A 17,771-nucleotide genomic window follows, 5' to 3' on the forward strand; every position below is an offset into this window, starting at 1 on the left:
CCCCTGGCACCCAGTTTCCTCTCTGCACCTCACCATACTCTGCTCATCTAGGTCTCTGTGAGCCGGGGTCTGACGCTCTCAGTCTGCAGAGCAGGCTGTGCCCCATCTGGGGGAAACATGAAGGGCACAAGTGGCCCAGTGCTGATGGGAATCTGGAGAGGCACCAGCCGAGCTCCCGCGGGGGCCTCACCAGCAGGATCTGGAAGGCACAGGATCTGGGGAGGAAGCGGGTAGGGAGAGAAGGTGTAGGTTGGAATTTTCCTGCTTCTCTTCTCAGGCCGACTGCCATTCACTTTCTAAACCACGATGTCTTTGACAAATGTTTACAAATGTCCTGGTTTACAAAATGCTCCACATTTATGGTGTCATTTGATCTTCCCAACCCTCAGAGGTAGAGGCATCCCCATTTATACAGGAGGAAACGGAGGCTCCTCGTGATTAGGCAACTTGCCCAAGATCATAGCTTGTGAGTAGCAGAGCCCAGGGCCAACCCAAATTTATTTATTATATTATTTTTTTTTCCCTGAGACTCACTATGTTGCCTAGGCTGGTCTCAAACTCCTGGGTTCAAGTGATCCTCTTGCCCCACTCTTCAGAGTAGCTAGGAGTGCAGGTATGTGTCATTGTGCTTGGCTTTGACTTTAACTTTTATGCTCTTTTTGAGGGATGGGTGCGCGGGGGGGGGGGTCCCCTGTCATTGGGCTCTGCAGCTTTCCAGGGGCCCATGGAGACAAAAGTAAATTTCACTGGGGTTCTAAATAGTCAATGGAGATGGCAGGAAGATTCCCGGGGTGACTACTTTGACTGCAAGTGTGCTGAGAGTTTTAGCTGAACAGTGTTGTCAAAGGCATTGGCGATACTTGAATGGATCTTCTGGGATATTGACAGTCCCTGGGGAAATTTGGATTTCCTAGTCACTTTATGGGATGACCACACAGCACCCAGATCTTACCTAAATGTGACAGAGACACTGAAAGAAGATTCCAGCATTGTCCACATGAACTAGGAACAGTGACCTTAGGTCTTCCATCAGATCTGAATTTAGTTTTAACTTTGCTGTGTGTGACTCAGGCCCGACTTTTGCCTCTCTGGTCCTTAGGCCAGCCAAACCAAAGTGATCTCCTGTGCCAGCTCACTGCACGGTAAGACTCCGCTCTGTTAACAATCTCCTGGAGAAGATGCTTTGGGGAAGGACAGTCCCTGCTCAGAAGAAGCATCCCAGCCCCCTCACTGGGCTGGGAATCTAACACCAGGGAGAGACCAGCATCAAAGCAAGGCACTTGTAAGGAGGAATTCAACAGGCCCGTGCTGGACCGCTGGACCGGCCTGGCCTACAGAGGCTGCTTCCCATGCCTGTTCCCTTGTTAATTTAGCTTGTTTTCCAAACAGGGGCCAAACAGGCCTCTCCAACAGCAGCAGCAGCAGAAGGAAACATTATTAAAAGCGAGTCCGTTAGTGGGCATGGTGTGTGGATGAAGTCTTTGGAGTTTTGGCTGCCAAATAAAGACTTTATTGTTGTCATTCCTCCTTTCCCAAGCTCCCTCCCTCTCTCCTCTCCTCCCTCCCTCCTCTCCCTCCCTGCAATCTGCCCCTCCCTCCCCCTAACCTAACCTCCCCACCCTAGTAGGATCTGGTGGAAGAAAAGTCAGCAGGCACCACCACGGGGAGATCAGAACTTCTAGCTGGCTCTCTGCTGCCACAGCTCCACCGAAGGGTGGGGAGGAAGAGGAGGACTGCCCGACCCAGAGCTGAGGACAGCAGGTGTGTGCAGGTAAGCCCAGGCTGGGAGAGGCCCAGGAGATCTGAAGTCTCCTTCTTCCAGCCAGTTGCCCCCTGCCCTGTCTCATCCAGCTTACTGATCAAGCCTCTGTCTTCCCAGTGTGTCCCGATTCCTTCCCCCACCCTCTCTCCTCCCCAAAGAGCTCAAATGCAGTCTTCCTCCTTTCCTCCCCACCCTCTTCCTCTTCTCCTCTCCATCCTCCTGTACCCCCATATTTGCTGCTGCTAAAGTGAAACTTTCTTGCTACAGATGTTTGCTGTAGCCCAGAGAGCTATGTCGCACACAGAATTTCAACAGAGCAGGTGTTGCCATAGAAACTGGACACTAAGCCCATCTCTCTGCACCTTTCATGTATCGTCACACTTTGTCAAAGACACACACACTCTCTCTGCATCTTGTCTCTCACCCTCTCACACACCTCTCCAGCTGTAAGAGCAAAGAGAAAGTGTGTCTTCCCACCGAGATGGCAGAGCCAAAAGAAAATCATGTGTCCTGAGTCTAGGCCGGGCAGGGAGGGGACGAGTGAGACAGGAGCTGGAAGACTCTCTCCGTTCTTTTGAGCTTAATTGGGTAGGAGGGAGAAAGATGTAGCCTTCCAAGCAGATCTGCTCAGCAGTCCGAATTTCTGTCTTCCTGGTCCAAACCACTTGGCTTTTGGAAAGAAAGAAAGAAAAGAAAGCAACCCTGTCTGCAAGTCTTTATTTTTTTTTTGGTACCAGGGACTGAAGCCAGGGGCACTTAACCACTGAGCCACATCCCTGGCTCGTTTAATTATTTTTTAATTTAGACACAGGGCCTTGCTAAGTTGCTGAGTAACTTACTTTTTAATTTAGTTCTCAGGGCCTTGCTAAGTTGCTGAGGCTGGTTTTGAACTCGTAATCCTCCTGCCTCAGCCTCCTGAGGCACTGGGATTACAGGCATGTGCTACCACCACATCCAGACTGCAAGTCTTAGAGGTCCTGATTCCCAAATCTAGGGCAGTTGTTTTTTTGGTTATTATTCTTTTTTTTTTCCTTTGTAGGCAAAAAAAAAAAAAAAGAAAGAAAGAAAGAAAGAAAAAAAATCTCTCCTTAAAGCCATTCCAAAATTAACACAACCCTTGAGGTTAGAAAGGGGATCTTGTGATAGAGGGAAAAGAAGACAGTTATTCCTTAAGCCATCAAGGAGGGAAAACTGGGGACCCCTCCCCATCCCCTAAACTCACTGACAAGATGGGGAGTGGAGGTCCCGTGGCAGGCAAAGTATGGGCTGGCAGGATTCCCAGGCACAGCTCATCTCCAGACACCAGGGATGGTGGGGACAGTGGCTGTGAGGAGAGCTTGCTAAAAACACAGTGTGTGGACCCTCATTCCAGACAGGCTGAATGCAAACCAGGAATCCATGCTTTAAAAAATATATCCAGGGTCCCAATGGTTGGCCAGGGCTTGATAAACTGAGTTGGGGCCTGAGGGAGACCTTCTGCCATGTATAGACCCAGGACTTCCCCAGTGTTCTCTGAGCCGAAGGCTCTGTGGTTGCCTGGAGAAGGAGCTCCAAGTGTCCCAACAGGCCCTCCCTTATCTGGAGAGTCAGAATGAGCACTGGAGGGAATAGGACTGTCCCAGGTGAGTGGCCCTCTCCATCCTGCTTGCAAGCCCAAGCATCCCTATCACAAAGGATCATTCCAGAAACATAGTTCCCTCAGTACAGCTTCAAAGAGCTCCTGTTTCTTCTTATCTGCCCAACATGATGCTGACTGAGCGCCAACCCTTCTAGACTCCCTCTCCCCTTCATGACAGCTTTCGGTTCTGATGGGCTGTCTCAGAGGTCGGGCCTACTGTGAAGTTCTTTGCTCCCTCTCCATTTCCCTGGAGGGTAGCCCTGCTTATTGAACACAAGAGAGAAGCATCTCAAAGCCAGAGGGGTAAAACAAAAAAACCAGGTATGAAAGACTGCCCCCCAGGCAGCAGAGGAAGGAGACTCCACCTTTGCTACCCTCTTACCAGCTGCAGAAAGTGTGGGGCAAGGTTAGTGAACCAGAGGGACAGAGTTAGCTTTTCCCAGGTGGCCAGGGGGCTTTTAGGGTCTCTCCAAACTCATGGATTCCGAGTCCTAAGTGGAGTCTTCAGAGTCACAAAGAAGTTGCTCTGCATGGAAGAAGCAATATCTACACTGCAAGAAAGACCCCTGCTTTTGAGCAGTGAGTGGGGCTGCCCTTGAACGAGGCTGAAGGAGAAAGGCCCTTTACCTTGAAATATTATCAATAATCCCTTGGCATTCACTGAGCACTTACTTTGCCACATTAACTCACTTAACTTTCAAAATAATCCAAAAAGTGGTTGGCTAGGGGTAAAGTGCCTACCTAGCATGTACGAGGTCCTGGATTTGATCACCAGCACTTGGGGGGGGGGGGGAAGAAAGGTATTAGTATGCCCAGGGTTAACACCTGCAGATCTGGTTGAGATCCAAATCTATAATTACTGGAGCCATCAGACAGATGATTCCTCCTCCTCCTCCTCCTCCTTCTCCTCCTCCTCCTCCTCCTCCTCCTCCTCCTCCTCCTCCTCCTCCTCCTCCTCCTCCTCCTCCTCTTCTTCTTCTTCTTCTTCTTCTTCTTCTTTGTTGATACTGGGGGTTGAACTCAGGGCACTCGACCACTGAGCCACCTCCCCAGCCTTATTTTATATTTTATTCCTAGACAAGGTCTCACTGAGTTGCTTAGCTCCTCACCTTTGCTGAGGCTGGCTTTGAACTCGCAATCCTCCTGCCTCAGCCTCCTGAGCTGCCGGCATTACAGGCGTGTGCCACCATTCCTGGCAAACAGATTCTTCTTGTCCTTCTGAAGCAGCTGGAGATGCTGGAGATGCTGGGGTGGAGCCAGGCCTGGTGATGCACACCTGGAATCCTAGCTACTCACCAGGCTGAGGCAGGATTATAAATCTGAAGCCAGGCTGGGCAACTTGGTGAGACACTGTTTCAACATCAAAGGACTGGGGCCATAGCTCAGAGGTAGAGTGCTTGCCCAGCATATACGGGTTAGTGGATCCTCAGTACTTGATCCTCAGTACTACACCAAGAAAAAGAAACCCAGGGAGGGAGCATAGAGGAGGCCATGGTGGGCAGCAGGCTGTCAGAGGAGAAGAGTCTTCTCACTTTTCTCACTCTGGTTTCTTCCACTCTGGTTTCCCAGAAGGGAAAATTTGCTCTTCTGGACTCGTTGCCGGAGGCCATAAAACTTCATTCTGTTTACACTCTGCCTTGTGGTAGACACTGGGGAGACAGATGGTCTCTCCATAATAGTATTATATTTATTTTTAGCACTCTTTGATCGGTAGCACATTTAAAAGTTGCTTATCACATTCCCTTCTGACAAATGCATGAGGAATGTAGACAGAGAGAAGGTTTTGTTATCCCCATTTTACAGATGAGGCAATTGAGGCTCAGAACAGGACCACACCAGTCCTAATGGGGATTGGAAAGAGTTCCAGGCTGACTGGGTGCACCTGTCTCATTCCTCTACGGATGAGCGAATGAGCGGGCAGAGATGCCTGATTGTCCCTGCTTCCAATTGCCCTCTGGGCTGCAGGAAGAGATGTAGAGAACAGAATGGCTTCCAAAAGTCTGGGTTTAAAAGAGAAAGAAGAGGAAGAAGAGATGGGACTGAGTGTGTAGCTCAGTGGTAGAGTGCATGCTTAGGGTGGGTGAAGCACTGGGTTCAAACCCCAGCACCAAAAATGGGGTCTAGGGAGTGTCCATAGGCCTGGCTTGGGGACAGGGTAATCTGTCTGTGCTGAGCCACGAGGACACTGACTACCTAGGCAGATAATTTGTTGTAAGAATGTCGGTTCATAGTATGGAATAAAACTGATGCTAACCCTGCCCAGCCCTGGCAGACGACCCTGATCTCTCCACACAAAGCCAACTATCCTTAACCAGCTCCTAAGGACTTGACAAACCCTCTGGGCCTCAGCCCAGCCTTGTTCAAAGCTGAAACACTGTACCAGTTCCGGATTCTAACCTTAAATACATGTGACAGATAGGAAAGAGGAATAGCTCACTTTAAAGATCAATGAACTCCCTAGAGAACCCACTCTTTTGTAGATAAATAAATAGATGAATCAATAAGTCCTGCCACTTGTAGAGATTTTGACCTCGATTTCGTGCCTTTGAATGCATGATCTCATTTAAATCCTCACCCAGATGAGCTGGCTGGTGCCCGGGGAAGAGAGTCAGAGCTAGGGTTCAAGTTCAGATTTATATAGTTGGAACTGACATTTGAATTTTAAACTCTCTTAGGAAATGTGCCTAAATGTAGAGAGTGAATTTAGGGTTGTCCAAAGCAACTGCTGTTCCCCTCCATGAAGCAGCACCTTTGTGAGAGCCGGTGCTGGAGACCGGGCTGCATGAATCACGTCGTTGTAGGTGTCTAACAAGCGGTCATTGACGAGCAGAAAGGGGGGGTGGGGTGGGGAGGTGTGCTTGCAAAAGCATAAGAAGTTTTAAACACACATGCACACTCCACCCTGAGGGAGCTTATTGGAGAGAAGGCAGGAGTAGAGAGGGGTAGGTTTGGGGCTCTGTGGAAAGTTCTGTGACTCTCCTTGAAGTCTGGGAACATCCAGGATCTTGGATCTGGTTTTAGAGACTTAGGATATCACTGAGCTTGGGCCAGAGATCTGCTGTGCTGCCAGCCAAGCTCTGCAGGGTGGAGCAGGCCCCTGAAAAAGGCCTTAGAAACTAGCACTACTTCCTTGTGTGCTCAGGCCGTGGAGTGGCTCTGATTCAGCCTGGGGCTCCAAGCTTCTGTGGAAACTTGCCCCATGCCCCACGCCCCAGGGTGCATTTCCTAGGGAGGCTCTTGTAGGTTCTGGGAGGAATCTGGCTGGCCCTTGAGGACTGGAATGCAAAAGGGTCAAAGGGACTAGTGGGAGGATAAGATGGTTATCCAAGAGTCTGGCACTGGAGATGGGGATGTGGTGGCCCTGCAGGGCAGAACTGGGACTGACCTTCCCATTCATGTCACCCTGACAATGGCCATCCAGGCTCTGTGACACTGAGAACCCACCCCCGCAGAGGCCAGCTCCCAAGTCACTCCCAGATAACAGAGCAGGAAGTTTCTGGAAGCTCTGCGAGCATTGCTTCCTTTAAGGGCACCTCACATGTGCTTTGGTGACAAAGGCAATGAAGGGGAACAAGGAACCTCAGCCGCCTCTAGACTTGGCCTTGGAGCCAGTATTCTCACAGCAGGAGAGATTTACTTCTGGCGTATTTCCAGACTTCTGGGTGATTAAAATACAAAGAAATTCACAAAGGGGGGAGGGGGGGAAACAAGGTCCATAAGTTGGGCTCTTAAAAATGTTTATGTTTAGAATATTAGTGTTTAAACTGCCCCCTTAATTTATATGTAATATGATTGTGTGCTATTTTCCAGAAAATTATAGGCTTTATAAAGTGTGAATTCATAATTCAACAAATATAAGTGATCTGGAGTCCAGCAATGAGGCTCAGGTTTAAGGTTCCACAATGAACGTCTTGTCTTTTCAGTCCTTTCAGTGGGTCGCCAGACTGTCGCACCTCCACAGCAGGTGAGGCCAGGAACCTCACTGCAAGGCCCCTGGGGATAGAGAGGCCCAGGGGAAAATGGCCTGAGATCCCCTTGGAGAAGCCAGCCTCCCTCTCCGCTTCCTTCCCACACACGCATGCACACAGGGCCCATGCGAGTGTGAGTCTGCTTCTATGTGTGGAATGGGGAGAGGACCATGCATGTAGGTGTGCAATAGTGTGCAGCTGGGCTCTAGAGTGTGTGTGCACGTGTGAGTGAAAGCTATGAAACCCAAGAAGCCTGCATCCCCAGGGCCTGGGACAGGGGGTGGACCACCACAATTGGGCAAAAGGTACAAAATAATCCAAAGGGACCTTGGCTGGAGACCAGCAGGGATAGAGTAGAGGTGATCGTCTTAGAAAGGGAAGGTACAGGGCACCCTTTCCCTGGACCCTTCCCAGCCCAGGCCAGGGGAGGAAGCCTATGGGAACGGCTACTCTCCTCTGGGCCCCGGGGTTGATTGGTATTTCCCTAGGTTCATTCAACTCCAACCAAATGGCCCTATCTGAGGTGTCATCAAGGCCATTGGAAAGGCAAATCCAAAAGATCCTTCAGCTTCCTATTCCAAAGTTTCTGAAGACAAAAGGAAGTTCCTCTTGATAGCTTACCCCAGTATTACCAACTCCAAAGGATATGGGGAGCAGAAATACCAGGTCAAAGGAAAAAGTGCTTTTCCCCTATATCTTTCTATTCCTTTCCTATTTATTTTCCCAGGAGCCTCCACATCTGGGGAGAAATTCCTGGCATGGCTTATGCTGGCAAAGACCAGCATTCTCTGAGCCAAGGGCAGTGGGCGAGGAGAGGGGAGGCCAGAGTCCGGGTGAGCATGGGTGGATGCAGGGTGTCTGAGCACTTTCCTTCTTCCCATGAGCTCTGCTCGCTCTGGAAGGCGGAAGATTGCGATTTTTGTACTCAGTTGTCTGTGAAATGACTTCCTGGCCTTAGCAAGCCACTTTTTCCCTCCAGACTCACTTTTCTGTAAACAGTGGGTTCTTGGTGGGGTCGAACCATTTTTGGTAATGAAATTTTTTTCTTTTCTTTTATCAAATGAATGTTTTGGCTAAACCTCAATGTATACAACAGATTTTTAAAATCTAAGTTGGTACGAGAGAGGGCTGATAGTACCCAGGGCCACCTCCTCGGTTCCCCAACCCAAGGGACCCTGTGGAAATGCAGGCACAGTTTGAAAAACACTGTGATGGGATCTCTAAGGACTCTTCCAGATGTAACACCCCAGGACTCAAGGCTCATACATCCCAACATGCCTCTTATAAAGGCAGGAATGATCTTCTCATGCCACAAATGGAGAGATGCAGGACCAGAGGGGTCAAGGGCTTTCTCCAACTCCTGACCCAGTTCAGTGGGCTTTCTCCCAGGATGGACCATCCTCCCCAGAGCAGGTTCATTGCTACTGTGTGGGAAATCCAGAACCCGGAGCCTTCTTTATCCTCACCTGCTCTACAGTCCCCGAGCTCTGTACCATCTCCCCAGGAGCCAGTCCTGCCTGACTCTGGCCATAGAGTCAAGACATCTACCCCTGCAGCCCCCTAATGAACCCCTGTGTCTCCCCTCTGCAGGTGAATCACCTGGATCATGAGGCCATCCCTCTGCTGGCTCCTCCCACTTCTCCTCATCTTGGCCTCAGGGGCCCAAGGCCAGTCAACAAGACGACCAAGACCCGGGAGCCGGCCCAGGCCCAGGCCCCAGCCCCGGCCCAGGCCCACTCCAAGCTTTCCCCAGCCCCATGAGCCAGCAGAGCCCACAGACCTGCCACCCCCACTGCCTCCGGGCCCTCCGTCTGTCTTCCCTGACTGTCCCCGGGAATGCTACTGCCCCCCTGATTTCCCATCGGCCCTCTACTGTGACAGCCGCAACCTGCGCAAGGTCCCTGTCATCCCACCCCGCATCCATTACCTCTATCTCCAGAATAACTTCATCTCTGAGCTCCCTGTGGAGTCCTTCAAGAACGCCACGGGCCTGAGGTGGATCAACCTGGACAACAACCGGATTCGCAAGGTAGACCAGAGGGTGCTGGAGAAACTGCCCAGCCTGGTGTTCCTCTACATGGAGAAGAACCAGCTGGAAGAGGTGCCCTCGGCCCTGCCCCGGAACCTGGAGCAGCTGAGGCTCAGCCAGAACCACATCTCCAGGATCCCCCCGGGTGTCTTCAGCAAGCTGGAGAACCTGCTGCTCCTGGATCTGCAGCACAACAGGCTGAGCGACGGCGTCTTCAAGCCCGACACCTTCCAGGGCCTCAAGAACCTCATGCAGCTCAACCTGGCCCACAACATCCTGAGAAAGATGCCACCCAAGGTCCCCTCGGCCATTCACCAGCTCTACCTGGACAGCAACAAGATCGAGACCATCCCTAATGGATACTTTAAGGGCTTCCCCAACCTCGCCTTCATCCGGCTGAACTACAACAGGCTGTCGGATAGGGGACTCCCCAAGAACTCCTTCAACATCTCCAACCTGCTCGTGCTGCACCTGTCCCACAACAAGATCAGCAATGTGCCGGCCATCAACAACAAGCTGGAGCACCTGTACCTCAACAACAACAGCATAGAGAGTGAGTGGGGTGGGGCCAGGGCTGCAGGGGCCAGGGCCAGGGAGGGTGGGGGCTCTACACCCTTTCTCAGGAGCCTCAGAGTGGGGGATACCAAAAGCATCCTCTGGGAAGGATGTGACTGAGTGGTGAGCGCTTGCCTAGCATTAGGAGGCTTTGGGTTTGCTCCTTAGCACTGGAAAAGCATCCACTTGATCTCTGGACTGCAAATCTTGGCCTTACCACTTGCTGTATGTATGTGACCTTGAAAAGTTAGTTGACCCTTCCAGGAAGTTTTCTCATCTGTAAAAAGAGAATGAAAATAATACCTTGTAGCACAAGGTTGATAGGAGGACTTAATAGTTAAATATGGATGAAGTTACAAAATGCCATGTTTGGAGGGTAATAGGTTTTCTTCCTCCATCTATTCTCATCAGTACCAGTTTCTATGGCATCTGGATCTATTAATGGGGTAGACATAGAATATACTCCTGGACATTCTCCTAAAAACAGAATAGAAATATTGAATGCTCACCCTGAAATGTCCTGGGCTTGTGTGCTGCAGAAACCAGCACTAGTGGGAGAAAGCTTCTTCTCAAAGTTGGGCCTCAGTTTTGAAGAGTCTGTGAAAGGTATCCAGAGAGGCAGCTATTTTTTCAGCATACACAACTGGTAAAAATGTGGCAGCTAGGGGGAAAAATGCCTGAATGCTGGTGCTTTCTGAATCTGTCTGGAAGGTTGCAATGTTTAGTTGCACATTGGAGAGAGAGTTGGCCTAAGCTATACTACACGGTCCTCAGCTTATTGCAGCCTAGAACAGGAAGTGGAGAGTCTCAACTTTGCTTTAATCAGAATGTCAGATCTGAGCAGAAGCTTCAGAAATGAAAGAGTATCTGGCTCCCTTCATATAAGGAATTGCCACAGTCCGGCTGCAGCAAAATAACCGGGGGGGGGGGGGGGTGATGAGCAACTTGTGTACATTGATACAGCAGGAGTGGGAGCCGTTTATTGTAGGACAGGAGGGGTATATATACATTCCACACAGCTTATCTTAATTAACATAAACTAGATACAGCAGTCAACCAATAAGAAATCTCCACACTTAATGGCTTGCTGGCACCACCTCACAAACCACTCCCCCCTGGCAAAATGCCAGGCGCCATCCTGACTTGTTTACAGACTCTAACAAGGAATGAAGGGTGAAGAGAATCAAGGAAAAAGAAAGGGAATCCTAGAACAATATGAGAAGATCTTTGGTTTCTAATCCAAAAAGAGAGAATTTAAGTTTCTATGATCTTGGAACAAATGGACACAACAGGCCTGTTCATGTATCTGGGATAATTACAAGAAGTGAAGAAGGTGTTTGTTTGTTTATCTTGCAAGAAACAAATTCAGGAAAATAGAAAAACAGTCTAATTTTACCCTGCAGATAGCAATTAAAGTGGAACACATTAACCCCAGAAAGATGAATAGGTTGAGAATATAGACAGAAAGGACACTTCAATTAATAGATGGTGACAAACAATAAAAAAAAAAAATAGATGGTGACAGTTCCAGACTGTGGAAAAACATGTTGCAGAGGGGTATCTTAGACTGCTGAGGTTGAAGTCAGAAAAATCATGTCCTCCACTGCAAGCGCTCACCCCCACCCAGCCTGACTTCCACATCACTAACAGAATAGGATGGGCACAGTGGGACCTGGGTCAGCATGATGATTATGTTTTCTTTCTTTTTTGGTACTGGGGATTCAACCCAGAGGCACTTAACCATGGAGCCACATTCCTAGCCCTTTTTTATATTTTATTTAGAGACAGGGTCTTGATGAGTTGCTTAGGGCCTTGCTCCTGAGGCTGGCTTTGAACTCAAAATCCTCCTGCACCAGCCTCCCTCCCAAGACACTGGGATTACAGGCATGTGTCACCATGCCTGGCACGATTATGTTTTCAACAATTATCATATTGCTGCCACCTGTACATTTTGCAAAATGACATCATAAACATTCCCTCGTTGATGTCCAGGGCGGGCACCACCCTCAACATTTCACACAATGAGGAACAAGTGTCAGAATAATAAGGCACAAAATAATAAAGCCCTATGGGAAAATCCACCTCGGTCAGGGTCCTTCCACTACCTCAACCATGAAAGAGGAAAAACAGGAGAGGAAGAGAAGACAACAATGACTGCTCCCTCTCTCTCCCCTCCTTTGTCTCCACAGAGGACAAGCAAGGCCAGGCTTAGGGAGAAAAAAGAATCTTATTTAGAAGATGACATGCCTCATCTGTCTCACAAGAGGCAAAGGAGAAAATGGAATCTCAGGCCATGGACACTTGAGAATCAGTGGGCTCATCACCTCCCCAGCTCTCTGTTCCTCTTCCTGTCTTCCCCACTTCTGTCGACATAACCATCTTCCATCCATCCTCACACTCCACACCCACCCCACAGGCATAATTCTCCAGAGTAATTCTCACATCCCCGAGGTTTCCAATCTTCCCTCCCTCTGTTCCTTCTCCACACTTTCTACAGCATAAACCTGATCATGGGGGTCTCTAAGGACCCCTTCCAATTTAACACCCCAGGATGCAATGGGTCCGATATCCTAACATCCAATTCTCCAGAGTGACTTCAATAACAATTATTGATCGTTTCCAACTTCAGTCATTCTGCAAATGAGTAAACAGCCTGGAGGTTAGGGCCACCCATCTATGGTCACCCATTCCCAAGGTCAGCTAGTTCCAGAGAGAATTCTAGAGTCCTTCCTTCTCTTTGCCTCCCACGCACCCTGCTGTTGACGTCTCTCCTTCTTTCTCCATAGAAATCAATGGGACGCAGATCTGTCCCCATGACCTGGTGGCCTTCCACGACTTCTCCTCAGACCTAGAGAACGTGCCACACCTGCGCTACCTGCGGCTGGATGGGAACTTCCTGAAGCCACCCATCCCACTGGACCTCATGATGTGCTTCCGCCTCCTGCAGTCCGTGGTCATCTAGACCTTGCCCTGGGCTGGACCTCCTCTGACCGCACTTGAAGGCGCCTGTGCCCATCATTTTTCTCTGTCGCCCTCTCTTGCTCCCAGCCCCGCCTCTTACCTCTCCCCTTTCTGAGGATGGGAGATGCCGTATGTTCTGCTGCAGCTCTGAAGCAAGACTTCCCAGGGCTTGATTTGGTCCCACCCAGTTCCAAGTCACCCCCTGCACACACACCCCCAAACGGCTGGCCTCCTGTGGTCTCCCTCTGCTCCAGAAACACAGATGTATGCCTAAGGACTTCACATACCCTCTTCCCTCTTCCACCCGTCACTCCTGGCTCAGGCTGGGCCATGGATTGACATCTGACCTTGGTCCTGGCCAAGTGAGACACAGAGATGATTTGGGGAAGCCCAGAGGTGAGCTTCAGAGAGTCCTGCTGGAGATTTCTCCATCTTGGGCAACGCTGTCCCAAAGAGGCTGAGAAATCCAGGTCTCCTCAACCAAGGATCCCTCCTTCCACAACTGCTGTTCCACCTCCCTGTTCAGGGACACTGCACTGCTCTCTGCCATCCACATTATCCAGGAAGGAAGTGTGAGGGAATGACCAAGATGGGCCGGAGGGTGAGGGTTCCCAAAGGGCCTGCATCTGGCTGTCTCTGCACAGGGATAGTCTGAAGTCCCTCCTCCTTCTCCAGGCAAACCCAGTCTCCTGCTGGGCCTCAGAGAGAAACAGTGGCTCAAAGAACTGGGATTCAGCTAGAGGGAGAGGGCTGGGGATCAGGGTCTGAGGCTGGGCCCATGTCAGTATAGATGGGCCCTGCAGCCCCCCCCCCACCCAACTTTAACACAAGTCCTGAGGCCCTGGGGAACACAGTGTTCACAGTGGAAGGTCAAGAGACACCGCCCCACCCCGCCATCTGTTCTGTGTTAGTGTGATCAGCCCAGTCACTTCCACCCCAAAAGCAGGCGTTCTTGAGGAACAAGGAAGAAGGGGCGGAGCATCTGGAAATCTCCCAGAAGCCTCTGCCACATTGGAATTTGGCCCCCATTTCTAAGACAGACACATCAGTGACACCTGGTGGCTGCCGAAGGTCACAGCTGGCTCCAGACTCCTCACCCTCTCCGTGGGGTGATGTTCCAAGGTTAAGAAGCTGGTATAGGATTCCAGCTTGGAAGAGCCACGGGTGACATGCATGGTGCCTCTCTCCTCTAGAGCCCAAAGGGCACAAAGGTGTAGAGGTTTGCATCTTTACTAACAGTGAATGAGCATAAATGGGAAACCTTGGAGAGCCCAGATGAGAATACAGTTTGACCTTGATCCTGACAGATCCATTTGCTCTCAGCTCCCACATCCATAAACACAGGTGGAGATAAGATGCTCCTTTGAGATCCCAGTTCTCATGTGCCAAGTCTTCATCTCTGCACTCTCCAGCACACCCTAATGCAGGACAAGTCTTACCTATTACCCCTTTCTTTGCAGTAATTTATTCCCTATATGATTGTCCCTTCCCAGAGGATTCTCTTTTCTCCTTACCTGGCCCAGGTGAGCAGCTCAGCAGGTCTCCAAGTGGCACCTGGGCTTCCTCACCTACCTCTTCCCCCCTAATTTACTCCAGGGGTTCTGACCCTCTGTCGTCCTGAGTGTGTATGCTGGTGGGGAGTATGGAGAGGTGGATGTTCTGGAAACAGGTAACACAGTGCCCACCCTCAAGTCAGGATGAGAAAAGCTCCAAAGGTTTCAATAAGTTGGATTAAGCCAAGTCCCTAACATTAAGGCATTTCTATTATACTCTCATTCACTTCTTTTTTGCACCTTCTAGGCCCATCCCACCCCCGACTCTTTTCCCTGCTCCATTCAGCTTCCTCTTCTGGCTGCAGCTGGTTTCTCCAAGGCTCCTGCTTAAAGTCAACATATTATTATGGCTGCAAGCAACCTGGTGCTATGGCCTGGATAAGCCCCCTTCGGACCTGTTCACACCTTGTGACCTCAGCCCCTTTGGTGAGGCCCTCAGGGGAGCACAGCTCCTGTGACTCCCCAGGGGGAGCCTAGTCCTGCAAACCTGAACTATTTTCCTTTAGCGGCCACACCATCATCGTCATTCCATTGCCCCATCTAGAATCCGTCTGCTCCCTGTGTTGCTCTCTGCAGCTGTCCACCACATGGGGTAGCATTCAATTGGCATCATAGGTTACCCCCACCCCGGCCAAGCACACACAATGGGCAGGTTGCCTTTCGGTTTAGAAAGCCCCTTCTCTTTACCCAAGTTCATCGCCTCAGTGCTGTTGGCATCTACATAAACAGGTGTGTACGTAGGTGTGTATGTGTACTCTGCACATATAGCTACTCTCTCTTGAAGACCATGTTAACTTTGTGGAACAAGTTTCACATTTCCACACGCTTTACAGCAGAGGAAATAAAGTAATTTGAAAAAACAACTTGCTTGAACTTGAGACTGTGAACAGGTCAAGATAATACCTTAAAGTCATCTGTATCCCTATTCCCTGACACCACCCCCCACCTCCACATCACTTACTGAGAAGATGGGAGGAGGAAAGATATTATTCTTAAGAATCTTCTGGGACAGTCATCTCAAAGCTTTTTCTCAGAGAATTTCCTCAAAACTCATAGTCCTCAAGAGAAATTATTCCTAATGTTAGACCAGAAATCAAACGGCCACATCTGAATCCAAACCCCCAGGTTCTTTTTGACCCACAGACACTAAATTGTCAAGGTCTCCCCGGGCTCAGTTTTGAGGCACAGGTGGAAAGACAAAACAGTCAACTTTCCTGGCCAAGCTTAGGGATGAATTGGGGAAATGTAATGTGCACAGGAACAATGGAAAAGCCATTTTGAGGGCAGAGAATAAAGGGCCAAATCATTTGAAATGGTCTGTGGGCCATGCAGAAGTTCCTGAAAGGCAAGCAGGGGGTTCCCCTGACTCCTCTTTGGAAGGAACTTGGCTTCAAAGTGACTTACTAGAATCCCAGTTCATACCACCTTCTGTAGGAGAAAACTGCCAAATATGCCCTCCTGCTTCCGGTCCTGCCTGCTGAACACCTGCTTCAGGTCCATTAGGCTGAGCAATACAGACCCCATGCCCTTGAGGAATTCATAACTTGGTAAAGGGGGAAATTCCACGAATTGGATTTCAGTCTGAAGCGTTAGGAGCCATGCTGTGCACAAACAGGAGGGAGGAGAGGACCCCTGTCTCTGCTTAGAGGAAACTGGAAAGGCTCCTGTCATGTAAGCGGGCTCTTAGGGATCACTCGAATTTTGTCAAATGGGAAAAGGAAAAAGCACATGTCTGGAATGGCCAACTCAAGGAGGAGAGGAGTCCACCCTGGGGAAGGGGGAGGGGGATTCTGAGGAGAAAGAAAGAACTGTGTTCCTGTCCTGGAGTTATGTGGCTAGCAGTCCTCAGCAGGGAATATACCTTGCTATCCAAAAAGCAGGAGGGTTCTTGAACTTTCCACCCCCACCACTCTCCCTGCCCAGAACATAGGCGGCAACAAGGTCATCTGGCCAGGCTTCTGTCCACACCGCCTGCCACCTCCGTTCCATCAACATGCCTGGTGCCTCTGCTAATGAGAGATTAGGATGAGGACGCCTCCCCCGACCACCCGCCCCCTTTGCCAGGCTCTCGCGGAGCTGAGCCGTCTGCAACAGCACGCGGGTGGGCCATTTCCCACGCAGGTCACTCATACATGTCCATGGCCACTCCCTGAAATCCATGGGAACCGGTGTGTAACCGCGAGCTTGCGAAAGCGAGAACAGAAGTTGGGAGAGAGTCTAGGACCAGAGCCTGCATCAGAAGGTGGCTCCCAGCGGAGGATGCGGGGGCGCGCGTCAGGCAGCCGGCGCATGCGCGGTCGCGAGGCTGGCCGTGAGGTTGGAGGGAGCTCGGAGGAGGACTCATCGCAGGGCAGAGGGCATCGCGACCTGCGAGGGTGTCATGAGAGAGTGGAGAGGGAGGGAGGGAGGAAGCAAGTGGCGGGGGAATGAATGAACAGTAGCGTTGGCTGGAATAAAGTGTGGGACCGGAGGGGGGTTGCTCCCAGATCGACCTTGGGGACACAGGTCCTCTGGCCTGGCTATGGAGAGGAAAGCCGAGGAGCACAGTCTGCCAAATGTGCCATCTGCTTCCCCGGATCCCTTCTGGCTGCAGGACTACACCTCCCTCCACCCTGGATGGTGTGGCTCCAGGGTGGGGAAGTGCCAGAGGCACAGGAACGTACATTTCTCAGGTGCCCAGCTTTCTTGGGTTGAGGAAAGGCCCCCTCCCACACCGGCTATGAGGTCTGCCCCTTTACCTGTTAGACCAGGGCAGAGATGAGTTTGCCAAGACCATCTGTTCTGAGCGCTCAGAGACACATGGTCTCAGGGCTCCCTGGGATGAGGTCGAAAAGATGAAATCCTACAAACCAAGGCAAACTCTGGTGTGAGACTCAGGGAATCTAGGTGCTGGGTGTGGCTCTGAGTGATCTTGGGCAAGTCACCGCCCTTCTCTGAGCCTTGGCTTCCTCATCTGTTCCATACAGGGATTAGACTCAGTTGGCCTTGCGGCTAGAATAAAGGATTAGCCAGTGGGAGGGAACAGGGGGCAGAGAACATCAGGGAAGAGCCTGGCAGAATCAGAGAAACATTTTAGCCACACCCACTCACCGCCTGTCTGAGGCACCAAGTAAAGAAGAATTTCTCTTGATAAGAACATCTTTGAGGGGAGGAGGTACTTCCCAGCCAGCCCCAAAGGCTCCTCGTGGGGTCTTCAGTGTTTATGATCAGGAAGTCCTTTCTGGTGTCCAAGCCCAACTCCCATCCTTGGAGTTGTTGGAGGAGACTTCTGGTTCCATGTCCTTTCTTCCTAGAAGTTTTAAAGAATTTTCTGCATCCTCCTCCT

At 50.6% G+C, this 17,771-nt stretch overlaps 1 protein-coding gene across 2 annotated transcripts; it reads left to right on the top strand.

Annotated features, from left to right (window-relative positions):
• Positions 1 to 1,606: 1,606 nt before the first annotated feature.
• LOC144367177 (prolargin) lies at positions 1,607 to 15,309 on the top strand. Of its 2 annotated transcripts, none has more exons than XM_078022613.1 (3): positions 1,607 to 1,771; positions 8,939 to 9,930; positions 12,719 to 15,309. In XM_078022613.1, exons 2-3 carry the CDS (start codon positions 8,955 to 8,957, stop codon positions 12,892 to 12,894), a joined length of 1,152 nt encoding a protein of 383 aa, XP_077878739.1. In that variant the 5' UTR covers positions 1,607 to 1,771; positions 8,939 to 8,954; the 3' UTR covers positions 12,895 to 15,309. The 2 variants fall into 2 exon arrangements, with proteins under 2 accessions (XP_077878739.1, XP_077878740.1); XM_078022614.1 differs by having other exon boundaries at positions 1,607 to 1,761.
• The last annotated feature ends 2,462 nt before the right edge of the window (positions 15,310 to 17,771 follow it).

This window comes from Ictidomys tridecemlineatus, chromosome 10 (assembly GCF_052094955.1).
Source record: "Ictidomys tridecemlineatus isolate mIctTri1 chromosome 10, mIctTri1.hap1, whole genome shotgun sequence".
Classification (NCBI taxonomy): Eukaryota; Metazoa; Chordata; class Mammalia; order Rodentia; family Sciuridae; genus Ictidomys; species Ictidomys tridecemlineatus.

Coding starts and splice junctions, on each gene's coding strand:
- LOC144367177 (XM_078022613.1), top strand. CDS start 8,955: ATGAGGCCATCCCTCTGCTGGCTCCTCCCACTTCTCCTCATCTTGGCC. Junction 9,931..12,718: donor CAACAACAACAGCATAGAGA/GTGAGTGGGGTG, acceptor CTTTCTCCATAG/AAATCAATGGGACGCAGATC.